This window comes from Suncus etruscus, chromosome 3 (assembly GCF_024139225.1).
Source record: "Suncus etruscus isolate mSunEtr1 chromosome 3, mSunEtr1.pri.cur, whole genome shotgun sequence".
Classification (NCBI taxonomy): domain Eukaryota; kingdom Metazoa; phylum Chordata; class Mammalia; order Eulipotyphla; family Soricidae; genus Suncus; species Suncus etruscus.
The window spans coordinates 129,121,742-129,140,734 of NC_064850.1; the positions used below are offsets into that span (position 1 = coordinate 129,121,742).

An 18,993-nucleotide genomic window follows, 5' to 3' on the forward strand; every position below is an offset into this window, starting at 1 on the left:
TTCCTTCCTTCCTTCCTTCCTTCCTTCCTTCCTTCCTACTGTAGCCTGGCCTCCTTCCTTCCCTCCTCCCTTCTTTCCTCTCTCCCTCCCTCCCTTCCTTCCTTCCTTCCTTCCTTCCTTCCTTCCTTCCTTCCTTCCTTCCTTCCTTCCTTCCTTCCTTCCTCCTTCCTTCTTTCCTTCCTACTGTAGCCTGGCCTCCTTCCTTCCCTCCTCCCTTCTTTCCTCTCTCCCTCCCTCCCTCCCTCCCTCCCTCCCTCCCTCCCTCCCTCCCTTCCTTCCTTCCTTCCTTCCTTCCTTCCTTCCTTCCTTCCTTCCTTCCTTCCCTTCCTTACCTTCCTTCCCTCCCTTCTTCCCCTTTCCTCCCTTCTTACCTTCCCTCCCTCCCCTGGACTGGCCTCCTCTGCCTGCCCTGGTTGCTGCCCCTGGGACCCTCCTGGGAAGGAGCCCTGGGCGCTCCTGCGCCTCCCTGGGTTGCCTGGGCCTTGGTTAGCTTCCTTGCATCCTCCTGTGAGGCCCTAAGTACCTGACTCTTCTCTGTGTTTCTTTGGGTGTGTGTGTGTTCCTAGGTGGGAGTGACCTCTCCGAAGACTATGAAGCTGCTTCCTGCGCCTAGAAAGAGTGGTACACAAAAGGTACACAAAAGATCTTTACTTTCCCATTTCTGACCTTGGACAGAGGAGAGGTTTATGTTCTTCTGTTGTTGGGAAGCTGCTCTGGGAGAATGTCCGTATTAGGGCTGGAGAGATCTTGCTGGGGAATAGGCACTTAGGGGTCTTATTTTTGTGTGTGCAAGTTTAATTTGATGTTTTGTTTTTTAAAACTTGGGCTGAAGGCCCTTGTATGCTGCAGATCCCGTTTCTATCCCTAGCACCTCATAGGGTCTGGCGAGACCCCCAGGTGCGGCCCAACTCTCCCCACCCATATTAATCTTAAAATGGAAATTCATTTCTGGACAGTAATTGGAGACTGAGGGATGTGCCCATAGTTGAACTAGCGCTGTGCCAATATCATAGCATATCATTACAAAGACCTAAAGGTCTGTTTTCAACTTTTTTTTTTTTTTTTTTTGGTTTTCGGCCACACCCAGAGTTGCTCAGGGGTTACTAACCCTGGCTGTCTGCTCAGAAATAGCTCCTGGCAGGCACGGGGGACCATATGGGACACCGGGATTCGAACCAACCACCTTTGGTCCTGGATTGACTGCTTGCAAGGCAAACGTAGCTGTGCTATCTCTCCGGGCCCTGTTTTCAACTTTTTTATGCCTGTAGACTTGCAGTAGAAAACTAGATAGTGGCTGTAACATATTTGCAGAGAGATGGAGAATATGTTTAAAATGCATTTGGTCCTTGTACTGGTGTATCTGCTGTACTTAGGTTTTATTGTGCACTCTATCAGGACCTTGTATGTACGTATGTTGTTGACTGAAATATCATTAATGTGGCTTACTAACTTTAAAATAAACCTAGTAGATTTAGCTATTTCATCAAGCTAAGTCAACAGATTTCTTGTTGTCAGTTATCAGATTCACTCAGTACTTCTCTAAAGCCTTGGTCTCTGGATTCTTTTACTCTTAAATTATGGCAGATTACAAAGGATATGTTTATGTATGTTTATGTATATCTTTTTATACTAGATTAAAAGTCAAAGTAGGGGCTGGAGCGATATCACAATGGTAGGGTGTTTGCCTTCCACGCAGCTGATCCAGGATGGACAGTGGTTCGAATCCCGGCATCCCATATAGCTCTTTATATTTGACAGGTCACAGTTTTTTTTTTTAAGTTTTTATTGAAATAACACTGGTTTATAACAAATTTCAGGTATATAGCATTATTTATACTTGTACTAGGGTCCAAATTTAATCAGTATCACTTTGTCAATGACATTCTTCCATGAAAGTAGGTTTTTTTCTTTTAGTCTGAAATAGAGTTGACAATTATACTGACTTGATATAATGCATCATTGTTTTTTGGTCGGTTTGGATTTTGGGTCACACCTAACGAGCTCAGATATTATTTCTGGCAGTGCTCAGGGGATCATATGGGATCCTGGGGTTCGAGCTACATAAAAGGCAGACTTCTTCCCCACTGTGCTCTCGCTCTGTCCCCTGCCTCATTCTTTTGGTTCCTATACCAGAGACCAGCAATTTTGTCTACTACTGCTTCTATATCATCACTGCAAATATCAGTATGATTAAAAAAAAAAAAAAGAAAATTCTTGCTTAAAATATAGTATGTTTTGTTATTTTGTTTTAACACTAGGCCCAAACTCAGGGCCTCATACATGTAAAGCATGTACTCTACAACTAACATTGGAAAAATAATTTTGAATTGGTCCATTTATTAAGAAGTTCATTTGGGGCCAGAGAGATGGCATGAAGGTAAGGTGTTTGCCTTGCATGCAGAAGGATGGTGGTTCAAATCCTGGCATCCCATATGGTCCCCCAAGCCTGCCAGGAGCGATTTCTGAGTGTAGAGCCAGAAGTAACCCCTGAATGCTGCCGAGTGTGACCCAAAAACCAAAAGAAGTTCTTTTTGGGGGGCGGCTCCAGCCCTTCTTAAGAGGTTCTTATTGATATCAGGAACTTAGGAAGTACAGTTTTGGACTTCCTAATAGATTTTTATTTTACAAATTGTTTGAATAGCATATTGTCCAAAAAATGCAAAGCTTTAATTACTCATGTATTTTCTGAAAAGAAATCTCTGTTAATACCAAAGATGCATAAACTTTCCAAAACTGTGCATAATTTTGAATATTCATTTTTTCTGGTGAAAAAAATCCCACAAGCTTCATCAAATTCATATATGTATTTGCAATTACTCCTTCCCAAAATAAAGTTAAGAATTAATGGCTTAAAATGGTCAGTGTGTTTAATATTTGTTATATATGTTACATATTTAAGACCTCATTTATGTCCTAATAGCATGATCAATTTTCTTATGTTCCTATTTCTAAAATGGTTATTTTAGTTTTAATTCTTTTTTTTTTTTTTTTGGTTGGTTTTTTTTTCGGCCACATCCGTTTGATGCTCAGGGGCTACTCCTGGCTAAGCGCTCAGAAATTGCCCCTGGCTTGGGAGGACCATATGGGACGCCAGGGGATCGAACCTCGGTCCTTTCCTTGGCTAGCGCTTGCAAGGCAGACACCTTACCTTACCTCTAGCGCCACCTCACCAGCCCCTAGTTTTAATTCTTAAGAGGAATGGCATTCATTTATATGTAAGTACATGAATACACACACACACACACACACACATATTCACATACATAACATATAATTAACTCTTTTCTTTTTTTTTCTTTTTGGTTTTTGGGCAACACCCGGTGATGCTCAGGGGTTACTTCTGGCTATGCACTCAGAACTCTCTTCTGGTTTGGGGGACCATATGGGATGCCAGGGATTGAACAAAGGCTCATCCTGGATCAGCCAGCATGTGCAAGGCAAATCCCTACCGTCACACTATCGCTCTGGCCCTAATTAACTCTTTTCATTCTCAGTATTCCACCTAGGCACTCACAAAGTTTGATCTTGTATTCAGTGTGTGCCTGGCAAACACAAACATACCACACTAAAGAAAAGTATTTCTAGGGGCTAGATTGACAGTACTTTTGCCTTGTACATGGGCAAGCTAGATAGGGTACGACCTTGCACATGGCTTACCTGAGTTCAATCCCCAGCATCCCATCTGATCCCATGAGCACTGCCAGGAGTAATTCCAGATTGCATAGCAAGGAGTAACCCCTAAGCACTGCCATGTGTGGCCCCCTCTCTTCCCCCAAAGAAAAAGTATTTCAAATGTGACTGTTTTGCTGGACCAGTTATGGTTCAGATGATAGTGACATTATATGCCAGGCTTGACATTTTTTTGTTTTTTGTTTTTTTGTTTGTTTGTTTTTTGGGTTCACACCCAGCAGCGCTCAGGGGTTACTCCTGGCTCTATGCCCAGAAATCGCTCCTGGCAGGCTCGGGGAACCATATGGGATGCCAGGAATTAAACCACAATCATTGGGGCCGGAGAGATAGCATGGAGGTAAGGCATTTACCTTTCATGCAGAAGGTCATCGGTTCGAATCCCGGCGTCCCATATGGTCCCCCGTGCATGCCAGGAGCAATTTCTGAGCACAGAGCCAGGAAAACCCCCTGAGAACTGCCGGGTGTGATCCAAAAACCACAAAAAACAAACAAATGAACAAACAAAAACAAACCACAATCATTCTGGAGCAGTGGCGCAAGTGGTAGAGCATCTGCCTTGTACTCTCTAACCTAGAATGGACTGTGGTTCGATCCCCTGGTGTCCCATATGCTCCCCTAGGCCAGGAGCAATTTCTGAGTGCATAGCCAGGAGTATTCCCTGATTGTCACCTAGTGTGGCCCAAAAACCAAAACAAAAAAAAAGGTATTTTAAGGTCTTAAGATAAAGTACAGTGGGGAAGCTGTTTGGCTTGCACATGGCCTACTTGGTTTCTAGGACCCTGGCATTCCCACATGGTCCCCCACTAAATAAAATAATAAATAAATATATAAAGCTACTTTGGAGGTGGTGAAAAGTTAGTGTGCATAAGATATTTATATACAAACTGCACAAGTAAGGAAAATAAATATGTGTCACATTATATATTTATTAAAAATTCTTGTACCTGGTAGGAAGTTTTTGGCACACAACTGTGTGCATCCAGCACCTTAAGAAAAATAACATTTGAATAGAGAGTGTCATGTCATAAACCAGTCATCTGAAGGAAGAGAGAAAAACTCTGTTCAACTCTTAAGTAGCAAAACACAATCCGTTTACAATTGTAAAGGTTGCTATCGATTGCTAACCAGATTTACTTCTTGTTACTTGCTTATAAAGTATCATACTTGTGAAATTATAATTTATACTCATAAATGTATACATTTCTAAATCATTTATAACATGCTTATTATAAATATCTTAATAGCATTAAAATTTTATTTATATTTTCTACTTTCATATAAATTATATATTTCATAGCATTAAGATACATAAATGTTCAAGTTGGCTATAAACTTTAGCCAAGAAAAGTTTTGAGGGGACAAAGCACAGAGTACAACAGTTTGCCTTGTAAGCGGTCACTCCAGGTTCGATCTCATTACCCGATAATGTCCCCTAAGTCCTTCTGGAGTAATTTCTGAGCACAGAGCCAGAAGTGATACCTGAGATTTATTACTGGTATGACCCAAAAACAAGAAAAGGAAAAGAAAAACTTTTTAGTATCTGACACATACATGGAACCATAACACATGACCCATTTGTATTAGATCATTTGGGATTCCACCCAATTGTACTCAGTACTTATTCTTCGCTCTGTGTTAGCAGTGCTCCAAGGACCCATCTGCCATGTTGGGATTTGCCACGTGCAAGGCACTAAATTGCCTTACTGCATTATCTCTATGATCCCTAATTTGTATTATTTTCTATTATTTTTCTAAGGGTATATATATCTTAGGTTTTGTGCTCTCTGCTTTGAAAATAACTAGTTTATTGGAACTCTTTTTGCTATGTATGGCTAATAGGACATAAAAGCAATTTTATATTCATATCACTCTATTGTAGGTGGTTATCGGAGATCATGATGGGGTGATTTTGTGCTTTGGCATGAAGAAAGGAGAAGCAGTAGTATGTATAGCTTTTTTTTTTTTTCTTCTAAGGAAAAAAAAAACGTGGTAAAGTGTCTTCTGAAAGAGGAAATATCACTTACTGAATACTCACTCAGATTAAAAGGATTTTAGGGGGCCGAAGAGATAACACAGTAGGATTTTTGCTTTGCAAGCAGCAGATCCAGGACAGATGATAGTTTAACTTGGCTTCTTAAACTGTGTGACGTGATCATGTCAATTAACATGAAATCATGACAAATTTGGTAGCAGTTAAAGGTTTCTGAATATCAAAGGCCAAAATTTAATTCAAAGTCAGTTGCTTAATGACTTTGATATATTTCTGGCAGGACTCACCTATGGGCATTGTTAGGTGAAAAGGGTTCACAAGCGGAAAAATGTATAACAGGGTTGCTTTATAAAAGAATACAATTTGGAAGTGCTTTCTCATTTATTGTCTTTGCCATTTAATGTAACATAAGAAAGTGATCATTATATCAGCATATTCATAGATCATACTTTATAAGTGGTGGGTCTGAAGTATCAATTTGAAAATATCACAGCATTTTAAATTGTAAAACAAAATGCTTGCAATAAATTTATGTACTTATATTTTCCCTAATGGTTTTTGCAGGCAGTGTTCAAGACTTTACCAGGGCAGAAGATTGCAAGACTAGAACTGGGAGGAGTTCTTAATACTCCTCAGGAGAAAATTTTTATTGCTGCAGGTTCTGAAATTAGAGGCTTCACAAAGAGAGGAAAGCAGTTTCTGTCTTTTGAAACAAACCTCACTGAAAGTATTAAAGCTATGTATGTTTATTGTTCTCTTATTTTTACATGCCCACGTACAGTAATTTCAACTGATGGTGGACCATATCTTCATAAGTTCTCTGGGAAATCAAAATCATTTTTTATGGGAGGGTTTGGGACACACCAGGTTGTGCTCAGGGGTTACTCCTGGCCCTGCACTCAGAAATCACTCCTGGCAGGCTTTGGAGACCATCTGGGATGTTGGGGATTGAATCTGTGTTGTCCCAGGTTGTCAGTGTGCAAGGCAAACACCCTACAGCTGTGCTATCACTCTGGCCCCTTAAATTCACTTATTAATCCAATTAGATTTTTATCTAGAATCAACAAAAATAATTGAAATGTTTTCTTTCTGAGGAAACGGTATAAAACCTTTTATAATTGATCTAAAATATTTTTTGCAAAATTTTTTTCTGGTGGTTCAGGGATGAAACCCAGACCTTGTGTATGCAAGGCATAAGCACCATGCCCTGGCTTGTTTGTTGAACATATTTGACTAGTTGGTTCAGTTATGATTCATGGTTTTTATGTGGCAAAAATTAGGGTGTGTTGGGCCAGCGGGAATCCAGAATGAAGTTTTCGTATCTTTGCAGGCAACACTTAGGAAAATAAAATGCAAATAAGCTTCAGATGGACTCTCGTGAGGCTAAAGAAAATGGTACTAAAGGAGACTACTGAAGTCATAGCTAGAGCCACAAAGTGATGTAAGCAGGCCTTAAAAGGAAAATCAGGGGCCCGGAGAGATAGCACAGCGGCGTTTGCCTTGCAAGCAGCCGATCCAGGACCAAAGGTGGTTGGTTCGAATCCCAGTGTCCCATATGGTCCCCGTGCCTGCCAGGAGCTATTTCTGAGCAGACAGCCAGGAGTCACCCCTGAGCATCACCGGGTGTGGCCCAAAAACCAAAAAGAAAAAAAAAAAAAAAGAATCATGATAGGATGCTCATAGGAACATTATAGAATTTCTTATAGAATAAGAAGGACCAGGGCTGGAGAGATAGCATGGAGGTGAGGCGTTTGCCTCGCATGCGGAAGGTCAGTGGTTCAGAATCCCGGCATTCCATATGGTCCCCTGAGTATGCCAGGAGCGATTTCTGAGCATAAAGCCAGGAGTAACCCCTGAGTGCTGCCAGGTGTGACCCAAAAACCAAAAAAAAAGAATAAGAAAGACCAATCAGAACTCTGTACATCTGATAAAATGATAGTAATAAAGAAACTGTCTTCATCTCTGTAAAAAGCTCATTTCCTGTTATTTTTCAAAGTACAGACATTTTAATTATTATTTTGATGTTCTCAGGCACGTATGTGGCTCAGATCTCTTTCTCAGTGCAAGTTATATCTATAACCATTACTGTGACTGCAAAGACCAGCATTATTATCTTTCTGGGGACAAAATCAATGATGTTATCTGCCTTCCAGTAGAAAAATTACATCGTATTACACCAGTGCTGGCTTGCCAGGACCGAGTGCTCAGAGTGTTACAGGTAATGTTACCTGCATTTTTATACTTTTATAAGTTAAATGACTATTCATACCACTTTAGCTGCCCTACACAAAACTGAAATTATTTGTTTTTGGTTTTGGGGCCACACTCGGTGATGCACTTAGACATCGCCCCTGCTTGGAGGACCATGGGTATGCCAGGGGTCAAACCCAGGTCCATCCTGGGTCAGATACATGCAACGCAAACACCCTACCACTGAACTATCACTCCGGCCCCAAAATTGAATATTTTTTAAAAATATTTGGGGCCGGGAAGGTGGCGCTAGAGGTAAGGTGTCTGCCTTGCAAGCGCTAGCGTAGGACGGACAGCAGTTCGATCCCCTGGCATCCCATATGGTCCCCCCAAGCCAGGGGCGATTTCTGAGCGCATAGCCAGGAGTAACCCCTGAGCGTCAAACGGGTGTGGCCAAAAACAAAAACAAAACAAAAAAATATTTTAATGATAATTATTTTATGCAAACATGTTGAGATTTTTGGTAAGTTTTTAGAAAAGCATATAGATGATGTAGGTTTACATCTCCCCACTACACACCCTATACATGATTCTAAGCTAGTAAAATCAGGAAGAATTTTTGCCATAGAGAACCTGGGGCATGAGTGCTAATACAGTGGTTGGTAACTTGCATTCTCTGTGGTTGACCCAGGTTTGATACCAGTTGGTTTATAGGTAGATCAAAAACTTTGATAGTAGTTCTTTGGCGCAGGATGTCCAGCTATTTATTCTTATTCCACCTGGTATCTCACTGTCCAGAGCTTCAGGACTAGTGATTCAATTCCTGGCACCAGCCTCTTTATAGGAAAGAAAGCCCAATAGTTCTATTTTTTTTTCTATCCCGTGGGAAGTGAATGATCAAGGTCAATCTAGAGGTAAAACTATTTTCTAGCCTTTGCTTTCAATATGGATTGTTTGAATAAAGCCTTTTTTTTTTTTCTGTTTTAGTTTTCTTTTTTGGTTTTTGGGTCACACCCGGCAGCACTCAGGGGTTACTCTTGGCTCTGTGCTTAGAAATCACTCCTGGCAGGCTGGGGGACCATATGGGATGCCAGGAATCGAACCAGGTCCCTCCCAAGTTTGGCTGCATGCAAGGCAAACGCCCTACCACTGTGCTCTTCCTCCAGCCCCTAATATTCCTGTTTTTGAAGGTGGTCCCCCAAGCTCAGGAGTAACTCCTGAGCATCACCAGGTGTGGCCCCCCCCCAAAAAAACAAAGCAAAAAAAAGGACAATATTTTAAAATTTTCCTTCATGTTTACATTGTATTTTTTATTCAAGTTCACTAATATGTAAGTTGTTTATACACATTAATATTCATAATATAGGGGCCAGAATTATAACAACGATAGGACTTTGCAGGCAGTCAACTACATTCAGTCCCAGAACCCCATATGGTCTTCCAATCCAGCCAAGAGGAATTCCTGAATGCAGAGCCAAGAATAACCTTTGAGTTCTTCCTGGTATACTCACCCAAATGTATAACCTAATTCTGTTTTTTTATTTGTTTATATGAACATTAGTAAATGTGAATGCCTATCATCTTGCACTGTTTGTTTTGTCTCTAAAATACTTGTTGTTCTTCAGGGATCTGATGTGATGTATGAAGTTGAAGTTCCAGGTCCACCAACTGTCTTAGCACTGCACAATGGGAATGGCGGTAAAGCAAGGTTTCATTTTTTCAACGATAAGGGAGCACATTATATAGGCCCAGCTATTTCAGAATTCTAATCAATGACTATGTGTTAAGAAAAAAAATACGGGCCCGGAGAGATAGCACAGCGGTGTTTGCCTTGCAAGCATGGACCAAAGGTGGTTGGTTCGAATCCCGGTGTCCCATATGGTCCCCCGTGCCTGCCAAGAGCTATTTCTGAGCAGACAGCCAGGAGTAACCCCTGAGCACCACTGGGTGTGGCCCAAAAACCAAAAAAAAAAAAAAAGAGAGAAAAAAAAATACTAAGTAAAAATGAGAAATAGTGGAAGCTCATATCCTAGAATTGAGACATGTAGCTTCCTATAAGTTGCCAGTAATTGATCCTGAGTTCTGGAACTATAATTTTTAGTTTCCTCATCTTTTTTTTTTTTTTTTTTTTTTTGGTTTTTGGGCCACACCCGGTGACACTCAGGGGTTACTCCTGGCTATGTGCTCAGAAGTTGCTCCTGGCTTGGGGGACCATATGGGACGCCGGGGGATCGAACCGCGGTCCGTCCTAGGCTAGCACAGGCAAGGCAGGCACCTTACCTCCAGCGCCACCGCCCGGCCCCTAGTTTCCTCATCTTAAAACTAGTTGTTAAGGAAGGGGATCAGAGTGGTAGCACAGTGGTAGGACTTTTGCCTTGCACGCATCTGACCCAGGATGGACATGGTTCGATCCCCGGCATCCTATATGTTCCCCCAGGCCAGGAGTAACCCTGAGCACCACTGCTGTAACCCAGAAAACCAAAAAAAAAAACAAAAACCAAAAAAAAAAACTAATTGATAAGGAAGGGTCTTATTCCTTATAGGTATAAAATTCTATAATTATGCAGCTACCCTCCCCAGTTTTCTGTCTTTATGCATGTTCTTGTTACAGTTGGGGTTCACAAGGGCCCCATGGTGACAGTGACTGCACACAGGGCCTCACATGTGAAGGCATGCTCTTCATATCTTGAACCACATCCTCAGTCCATTTCTTTTTTGTTTTGTGCCCATACCCTTGGTACATAGGACTTACTCCTGACTACTCTGGGACCACTCCTGGCAGGCTTGGGTAACCAGTATGGGGTGCCAGGAATCAAACCCCGGTCGGCCATGTGCAAGACAATCACCCTACCTGCTATACTATTACTCTAGCTTACTTTTCTATTTTTAAATATGACTGTTGCATGCAACATAAATGTGTGAAAGATTTGATATAAAAAATATGTTGTGAGCTGTGGAATCATTGTTGATTTTAACCAGGTGACTCTGGAGAAGACCTTTTGTTTGGAACATCAGATGGGAAACTTGGACTAATTCAGATTACTACATCTAAACCAGTGCACAAGTGGGAAATTCAAAATGAAAAGAAGAGAGGAGGTCTGTTTTTCATGTTTTTCATCTTCTAGAATTTCAGTGAATATTAAATAAAAATACTTTAGTTCATTTTATCTTATAACAGTTGACAGAGCTATCATTTATTTTAGCTAGTCATATTTTTGACATGGTTTATTAAGGTAAAAATAATAGTAATTTGTAATGGAGAAGCTAAGGTCTGTCTATAGTATCATTTTATGCAAAAATCCTTTCTAAATTATTTGATGTTGGGGCTGGAGAGATGGCATGGAGGTAAGGCATTTGCCTTTAATGCAGAAGGACGGTGGTTCGAATCCCGGCATCCCATATGGTTCCCTGAGCCTGCCGGGAGCGATTTCTGAGCATAGAGCCAGGAGTAGCCCCTGAGTGCTGCTGAGTATGACCCAAAACACCAAAAAAACAAACAAAAAAAAATTATTTGATGTGGAGAATGAATTGGAATCTGGAGTTATTTGATATGAGGCAAGGAAGAAGTGTGGCCTGTCAGGTAATATTCCTGCTTTTTTAAACTTTATTGATTGGTTTTTGGGCCACACCCAGCAGTGCTCAGGGGTTACTCTTGGCTCTGCACTCAGAAATCGCCCCTGGCAGGCTGGGGAACCATATGAGGTGCCCGGAATTGAACCGGGTCCCTCCCGGGTCAGCTGCATGCAAGGCAAACGCCCTACCACTGTGCCCCTCCTCCAGCCCCTAATATTTCTGTTTTTTGAAAAAATGGAAAGTGAGTGTCAGAGCAATAGTACAGTGGGTATGGAGCTTGTCTTCCAGGTGGCTGGCTGATCAGAACTCAGTTACCAGCATCCCAAATGGCCCCTGACTGAGCCTTCCAGGAGTGAGCCCTAAGCACTACTTAGGTGTAACCCAAAACCGGAAAAGAAATAGAAAGTAAGAATAAGAAATCAGATATAATCTAGATTTGTGATCTCAGCAACTGGATGCTGTCATTGTGAAATAAAGGGAATCTTGAGGAGGAAAATTACTGATGAGGATGTAGCTCAAAGATAGAGAACTTGTCTTGCATGTGTGAGGCTCTTGGTTAATTCCTACCACACAAAAAAATGCAATTAAGAGATTTGGGGCATGGAAACTTTCAAGATACAGCTAAATTTTTCCTTTTTTTTTAAAGTTTTTGGCCCATTCCAGGGTGATTCAGCTTACTTCTGGCTCTACACTGAGGGATCATTTGTAATGGGGCTGAGGGTGCCATACAGGATGCCAGAGATTGAACCCTGGTCAGCTGAGTGCAAGGAAAGCACCTTCCCATTATATTATTATTCTGGCCCAGATGCAGCTCATTGCTTAGAGACATTTCTAAATAGGGACCTGGACATGAGAGTTCGAAAGAGAGTTCTGGGAGACACCAAAAATTGAATAGGCCAATAGGGGCCATTGCCATGCATATAATATTTAATGCTTTGAAAGAGAGTGCATTTGGGTGAAAAAAGGATACCTGATTATAGTTAGTCTTCTTTACTTTTTTCTTCCTTTTTCTGGTTTGGTATTTAGTCACTTACCTTTTTCTTTTTAAGGTATTTTGTGTGTTGACAACTTTGACATTGTGGGTGACGGTGTTAAAGATTTACTTGTTGGGAGAGATGATGGAGTAGTGGAAGTGTACAGTTTTGATAATGCAAATGAGCCTGTTCTACGATTTTTTCAGGTAAGTACATAATAAAGGGTTAGATGGTCAGAGATAGCTTACTGGGTCTAGCACATGCTTATGAATCTACATTTCCTATAAAATTGGTCGGAGAGATAGCACAACGGTAGGGCGTTTGCCTTGCACACAGCCAACCCAGGATGGACAGTGGTTCGAATCCCTGCATCCCATGTGGTCCCCGTGCCTGCCAGGAATGATTTCTGAGCAAAAAGCCAGTACTAACCCCTGAACGTCCCCAATGGATGGTGGTTCAAATCCTGGGATCTCATATGGTCCTCTCGCCTACCAGCAGCAACTTCTGAGCGCAGAGCCAGAAGTACCCCTGAGCACTGCCAGGTATGACCCAAAAACCAAAAAAAAAAAAAAAAAAAAAAGATCAGCAGGAAAGATGTATCCCTAAAAAGTACCCAACCTGAGTTTGATCCTCAGCTGTAACATGGCATCATATAGCCTTCTGAACATCCTGGTTGTGGCTTTGAAGAACCCAGACACTCTGGGATGACCCTGGTGGTTCCTGGTAGTCTAGAGGCACCAGGAGCACAATCTTTTCAGGGCCTTGCATAGACCCAGTGACCTAGTGGGCTTAAGCATTTCTGAGAATGGCCCTGTGGCCCCTTGTGTGGCAGGCCCACTGCAGGAAAAAATAACTGCTTGGAGAAAGTACATAAGACGTGCTTTATGAGAGGCATGAAATACACTACACACACTGCACACTATGTTACACATAATTGTCTATGCAATTGCTCTCTGTCTTGATTCGGCTGCTAGACCCTGCTGTTCTGAAGGGCCTACTTCTCGCTCTGCTGAGGGTTTGTTCAGGTGCACTTCAGGGGACCATGGACCCCTGGAGGTCAAAACTAGGCCTCGTGCATGTGTAGTATGTCCTGTTGTACTATCTGTCCAGCCCCTGTAACTTGAAATATCTCTAATAGAGCCAAGCAAGATAGACAAGAGGTAGAGTGCATGCTTGCATGCATGGGATCCCAGTGCCATCCCGGATACCACTTGTTATGGCACCGTTGGCTGGCACCACACTGCCAGATGTCACTGCATATTGAACCTTTTCCTAACACTGCTATGAAGTAAGTCTCCATAAAACTTAAAAAAAATGTAATGGGTGCCAGAGAGGTAGTACAGCTGGTAAGAAGCTTGTCTTGCACACAGCTCACTGGGGTTCAATTATCAGTACCACACGTGGTCCCTAGAGCCCTGCTAGGAGCACAGCCAGATGTGGCCCCCAAACCACACAAAATAATTAAATAGTTTTTATGTAATAAGTTTTGCTTATATAATGGATATAGTGTAGCTGAATGGAACACCACTATAAATAGTCTAGAAACACTGAAAATATTCTTCATTTGTGCAGAATTTTTGCCTTTTTGCTGTCTGTGTTTGCACCTAACAGGAATTCAGTAAACATGTTAAATGTCAGACATAAGATAAGTTTTGTGGTTTACTTTACTATATCTATAAATTTCTAAGTCACTAATGAAATATATGATCTTACATTTATTTTAGACATTGCCTGAAAGTGTCACCTCTATCCAGGGCGGCTGTGTAGGGAAAGAGGGCTATGATGAAATTGTGGTAGCCACATATTCAGGTAAGGTGATGATAACACATAATTGAAGACAGAATCAATAATAGATATATAACAATAATTCCACGTAATATTATTGACTGCCTTTTAAAAATGTATTGAGTAATTTACCAATAGATTAAAATCTATTGATGAGAAAAGTGTTTTGATTTATAGAATAATAACTTTGAGGGCCAGAGAGATAGCATGGAGGTAAGGCGTTTGCCTTTCATGCAGGAGGTCATTGGTTCGAATCCCGGCGTCCCATATGGTCCCCCATGCCTGCCAGGAGCAATTTCTGAGCCTGGAGCCAGGAATAACCCCTGAGCACTGCCGGGTGTGACCCAAAAACCACAAAAAAAATAAATAATAACTTTGAGTATTACTGTAGGAATATTCAAACATACTATAATATTGTTGAAAATGATATTATTTGATTTGGAAATATTTACTGAAATTTAATTTAATTCTTTTTTTACTATGTTCATCTCCTTTTAAAGACTTGCTTGCATTTAAATGTGTTATTTTAGCTTTCTCATAATGCAAGAGTTTAAGTTTCCATTAAAGTGATTTTTAGGGGCCGGGAAGGTGGCGCTAGAGGTAAGGTGTCTGCCTTGCAAGTGCTAGCATAGGATGGACCACGGTTCGATCCCCTGGCATCCCATATGGTCCCCCCAAGCCAAGGGCGATTTCTGAGCGCATAGCCAGGAGTAACCCTGAGCGTCAAACAGGTCTGGCCCAAAAACCAAAAAAAAAAAAAGATTTTTAAGGGGCCAGAGAGATAGCATGGAGATAGGGCATTTGCTTTGCATGCAGAACGGTGGTTCGAATCCTGGCATCCCATATGGTCCTCTGAGCTGCCGGGAGTGATTTCTGAGTGTAGAGCCAGGAGTAACCCCTGAGCGCTGCCAGGTGTAACCCAAAATCCCCCCCCCCAAAAGTGATTTTTAAAAGGTAATTTATATTCATGACTTATTTTTACATTTGCTAGAATGTGTTGACTCCTTCCATATTTGAAACTATAAAACTAAATCAAGTAATAAAAGATCTCAATAATCATAGTATCATAATATTTTCATAAAAATTACTACAAAATGCTATGTCATTAGTTGATGCTCTGGTTTCTGCTTGATATCCTTTATGTTTTGCTTTATTGTTGAAAGAGGAGTTAAGTCCTAAGACTAAGTGAGGTTGGTATTCGTGGGGTGGTTAATGTAGGACTACTTACTTAGCAGTAAGCACCCTGGTGATTCCTCTCCACAGGCTGGGTGACCAGTCTGACAACGGAACCAATTCATAAGGAATGTGGACCAGGAGAAGAATTGAAAATCAATCAGGAGATGAAGAGTAAAATTTCTTCTTTAAGGTAATTTTGTATTTTTTGTATTTTTGTTTGCCTATTTGCAGTTTGGCAGATTTTAATGTAAGAAATTATATAGTTCATCATCTTTTAACATTAAATGTATTCATTTCAGAAAATTAGCAGCTAGGATTTTTTGGTGGGGGCCGGAGCGGTGGCACAAGTGGTAGGATGTTTGCCTTGCACGTGCTAACCTAGGACTGACTGCGGTTCCATCCCCTGACATCCCATATGGTTCCCCAGCCAGGAGCGATTTCTGAGTGCATAGCCAGGAATAATAACCCCTGAGCATCACCGGGTGTAGCCCAAAAGAAGGACTTTTTGTGTATGCTTTTGTTGTATTTTTTTGTTGTTGTTAGCCATACCTAGTTGTTAATGTATGGCAGTTGGACTTGGACATGCTCCTTGGATAACCCTATGGCAATGACAGTTGAACCTGAACACTTCCCCTTGTTATGCCGTGTCTAAAAGGAAATATTTGGACCTTTGCAAGGGAGCCCAGGATAGTGACCAGAGCATCATCTGCTTTTCTAGGGAGGGGAAAGAGATAAAGCTTCGGAGAGATGCTTCCTGCATTGTATCTGTACTTGTCTTTTTTTGGGGGGAAGGTTGGCCATACCCAGCAGGGGTTACTCCTGGTTCTGTGCTCAGAAATCACTTCTGGCAGGCTTGGGGGAAACAAGATGGGATGCCAGGAATTGAACCTGGGTCTGTCTTGGGTCGGCCACGTTCAAGGCAAACCCATACTGCTGTGCTATCACTCTGGCCCCCAAAATGGCTCCCTTAACAACAGGTCAAATGAACCTGGCTTCTACAAGGATTTAAAACAAAAAACAAAAACAAACAAACAAAAAAAAAAAACAAAAGAAAAGAAAGCAGGTAGCATCTCTTTGATAATTTCTCTGTCTGTCCCCTCCTCTGCATCCCCCCCCCCACCCAATGAGCCAGCAGGCGCTGCTCTGCTCATTGTCCTGGGGCAGTTCATCTGTCAGGTTCAATTACTCAACTATCAGTACAGTGGGGTTATCCAAGGGGTTTGTCCAAGTTCAACTGCCATATATCACACCTAGGTGTGCTTAGGGTTTATTCCTGGCCCTGTGCTCAGGTATAACTCTTGGACTCCTACCAGGCTGTATAGGGGACCATATGGAGTTCTGGGGATTGAACCTTAGTTGCCCATGTGCAAGTCAAACAGCTACCCATTATACTGTTGTTCTGGCTCAGGACTGATTATTTTTCCCACTTGTTGGGCTGTACCTGGTGATACTCAGGATTACTACTAGCTCTGGGCTTAAGAATCGCTCCTGAGGGGCCTAAGAGATAGCATGGAGGTAAGGCATTTGCCTTGCATGCAGAAGGACCGTGGTTTGAATCCTAGCATCCCATATGGTTCCCCAAGCCTGCCAGGAGCGATTTCTGAGCGTAGAGCCAGGAGTAACCCCTGAGCACTGCTGGTTGTAACACCCCCCCCCCCAAAAAAAAAAGAATTACTCCTGAGGCTGAAGAGCTAGCACAGTGGTAGGGCATTTGCCTTGTAAGCAGCTGATCCAAGATGAATAGTGGTTCGAATCCCGGCATCCCATATGGTTCCCCATGCCTGCCAGGAGTGATTTCTGAGCACAGAGCTACTCCTGTAACACCTGAGCGCCACTGGGTGTGACACAAAAACAAAAACAAAAAATAAGAACATGAATTAGGTGCCAAAACGGTGGTGCAGACTTAGGGTGGGCGTCTTCCTTGCACATGCTAACCTGCAGTTCAATCCCTGGCATCCCATATGGTTCCCCAAGGCAGGGGCGATTTCTGAGCTCATAGCCAGGAGTAACCCCTGAGCATCATCAGCTGTGGCCAAAAAATAAATAAAAAATAAATAAAATAAGAATCATGGGCCCGGGGAGATAGCACAGAGGTGTTTGCCTTGCAAGCAGCCGATCTAGGACCAAAGGTGGTTGGTTCGAATCCCGGTGTCCCATATGGTTCCCCGTGCCTGCCAGGAGCTATTTCTGAGCAGACAGCCAGGAGTAACCCCTACGCACTGCCGGGTGTGACCCAAAAACCAAAAACCAAAAAAAAAAAAAAAAAAAAAAAAAGAATCACTTCTGATAGGGATTGAACCCAGATTGGTTTTGTGCAAGGCATGTGCCTTCCCTACTGTACGATCATTCCTACCTATGATCATTCCTACCTATGATTGATTTTTCTTTCTTTTTTTTTTTTTTTTTTTTTTTGGTTTTTGGGCCACACCCGGTAACACTCAGGGGTTACCCCTGGCTATGCGCTCAGAAGTTGCTCCTGGCTTGGGGGATCATATGGGACACCAGGGGATCGAACTACGGTCCGTCCAAGGCTAGCGCAGGCAAGGCAGGCACCTTAACTCTAGCGCCACCACCCAGCCCCTATGATTGATTTTTCTAAAGTTAGAAATATTATGTTTTATTCTTGACTGAATATTTTTTTAGAACTAGAACTATAATTTTTACATCTATTTCCCACTTTCCTTCATTTTTATTGTTGTGCAGATAGAGTAGGGAGGCAGTGTCAGATTTGCACCTGTAGTAGGTGTTACTCTCTGGGACTTGACATCTGGCTGCAGTACTTGCCCAGGTTCACACTCTCCAATTGTAGTGCTTGGGCACATTCTGGTTGTTGCAGTGGTCAGGAGCTGAACACATAGGCTTGCTCATACATATGCTCACACATAGACTTTCCAAAGGTCATATTGTTGCTGTGGTATTCATACATTTGTTATTGGTGCTGTCCATACACACTCAGCTGCTGTCTGGCTGCGATCACTGGCAGTACTGGTGATTAGAGCTGATTTGTTGGTATCAAGCATATGCAGTCTCAGGGCTGAACCTCTGGCCTGACTTGATGTCCTGTTCAGTTATGGACCTTGGTAGGGTATGTTTTTTTCTCACAGACATAGGTTCTGTGTCTCATTGATTTGTGTCTTGGAGACTCCTGTGACTCCATTGGCATTTGAGTTTTTATCCAGGTCATGAGTGTACCTGCAGTACCAGGATCAAAGGTACTGTTTAACTCAAGCTGCATCACCAGTTCTCCCGAGCCACAGGGGACACATGGTATGAGAAGTAGCTTCTCACATATTCAGTACAGTCCTCCTTCCTTGTCCAGATGGCAGGTAAGCCTACAAGAAGCTTACATCTGCTGTCTTCAGTTCCTGGCATATAGAAATGTGGGAGGCATTTTGTAAATATTTCTAAGATCAAGTCATCTTTTTCTTTGTTGGACAAATCTTTTCAAGGCTACTCCCAAGATTTCCCCCACTTTGTTTTCTGCTCCATTTGCTATTGCTTAACTGTGAAACTTGTAGGGTTTAGTGTCGGTAGAATCTTTCATCCCATCAGTAGTACCTGTTGACTCACAGTTCCCTGCCAGTCCCCTTGGTAACATTTTGTGCTCTCCTGATT

The 18,993-nt window shown here is 42.1% G+C and overlaps 1 protein-coding gene across 1 annotated transcript in view; it reads left to right on the forward strand.

Annotated features, from left to right (window-relative positions):
• Positions 1 to 18,993, forward strand: part of BBS7 (Bardet-Biedl syndrome 7) — a 41,772-nt gene that overhangs the window by 1,064 nt on the left and 21,715 nt on the right. Inside the window, exons 2-10 of the mRNA XM_049770045.1 lie at positions 567 to 632; positions 5,570 to 5,632; positions 6,245 to 6,420; positions 7,712 to 7,898; positions 9,496 to 9,568; positions 10,850 to 10,966; positions 12,493 to 12,623; positions 14,142 to 14,226; positions 15,466 to 15,568. Coding sequence (XP_049626002.1) covers positions 567 to 632; positions 5,570 to 5,632; positions 6,245 to 6,420; positions 7,712 to 7,898; positions 9,496 to 9,568; positions 10,850 to 10,966; positions 12,493 to 12,623; positions 14,142 to 14,226; positions 15,466 to 15,568 — 1,001 coding nt within the window. The remainder of the gene's footprint in view (positions 1 to 566; positions 633 to 5,569; positions 5,633 to 6,244; positions 6,421 to 7,711; positions 7,899 to 9,495; positions 9,569 to 10,849; positions 10,967 to 12,492; positions 12,624 to 14,141; positions 14,227 to 15,465; positions 15,569 to 18,993) is intronic.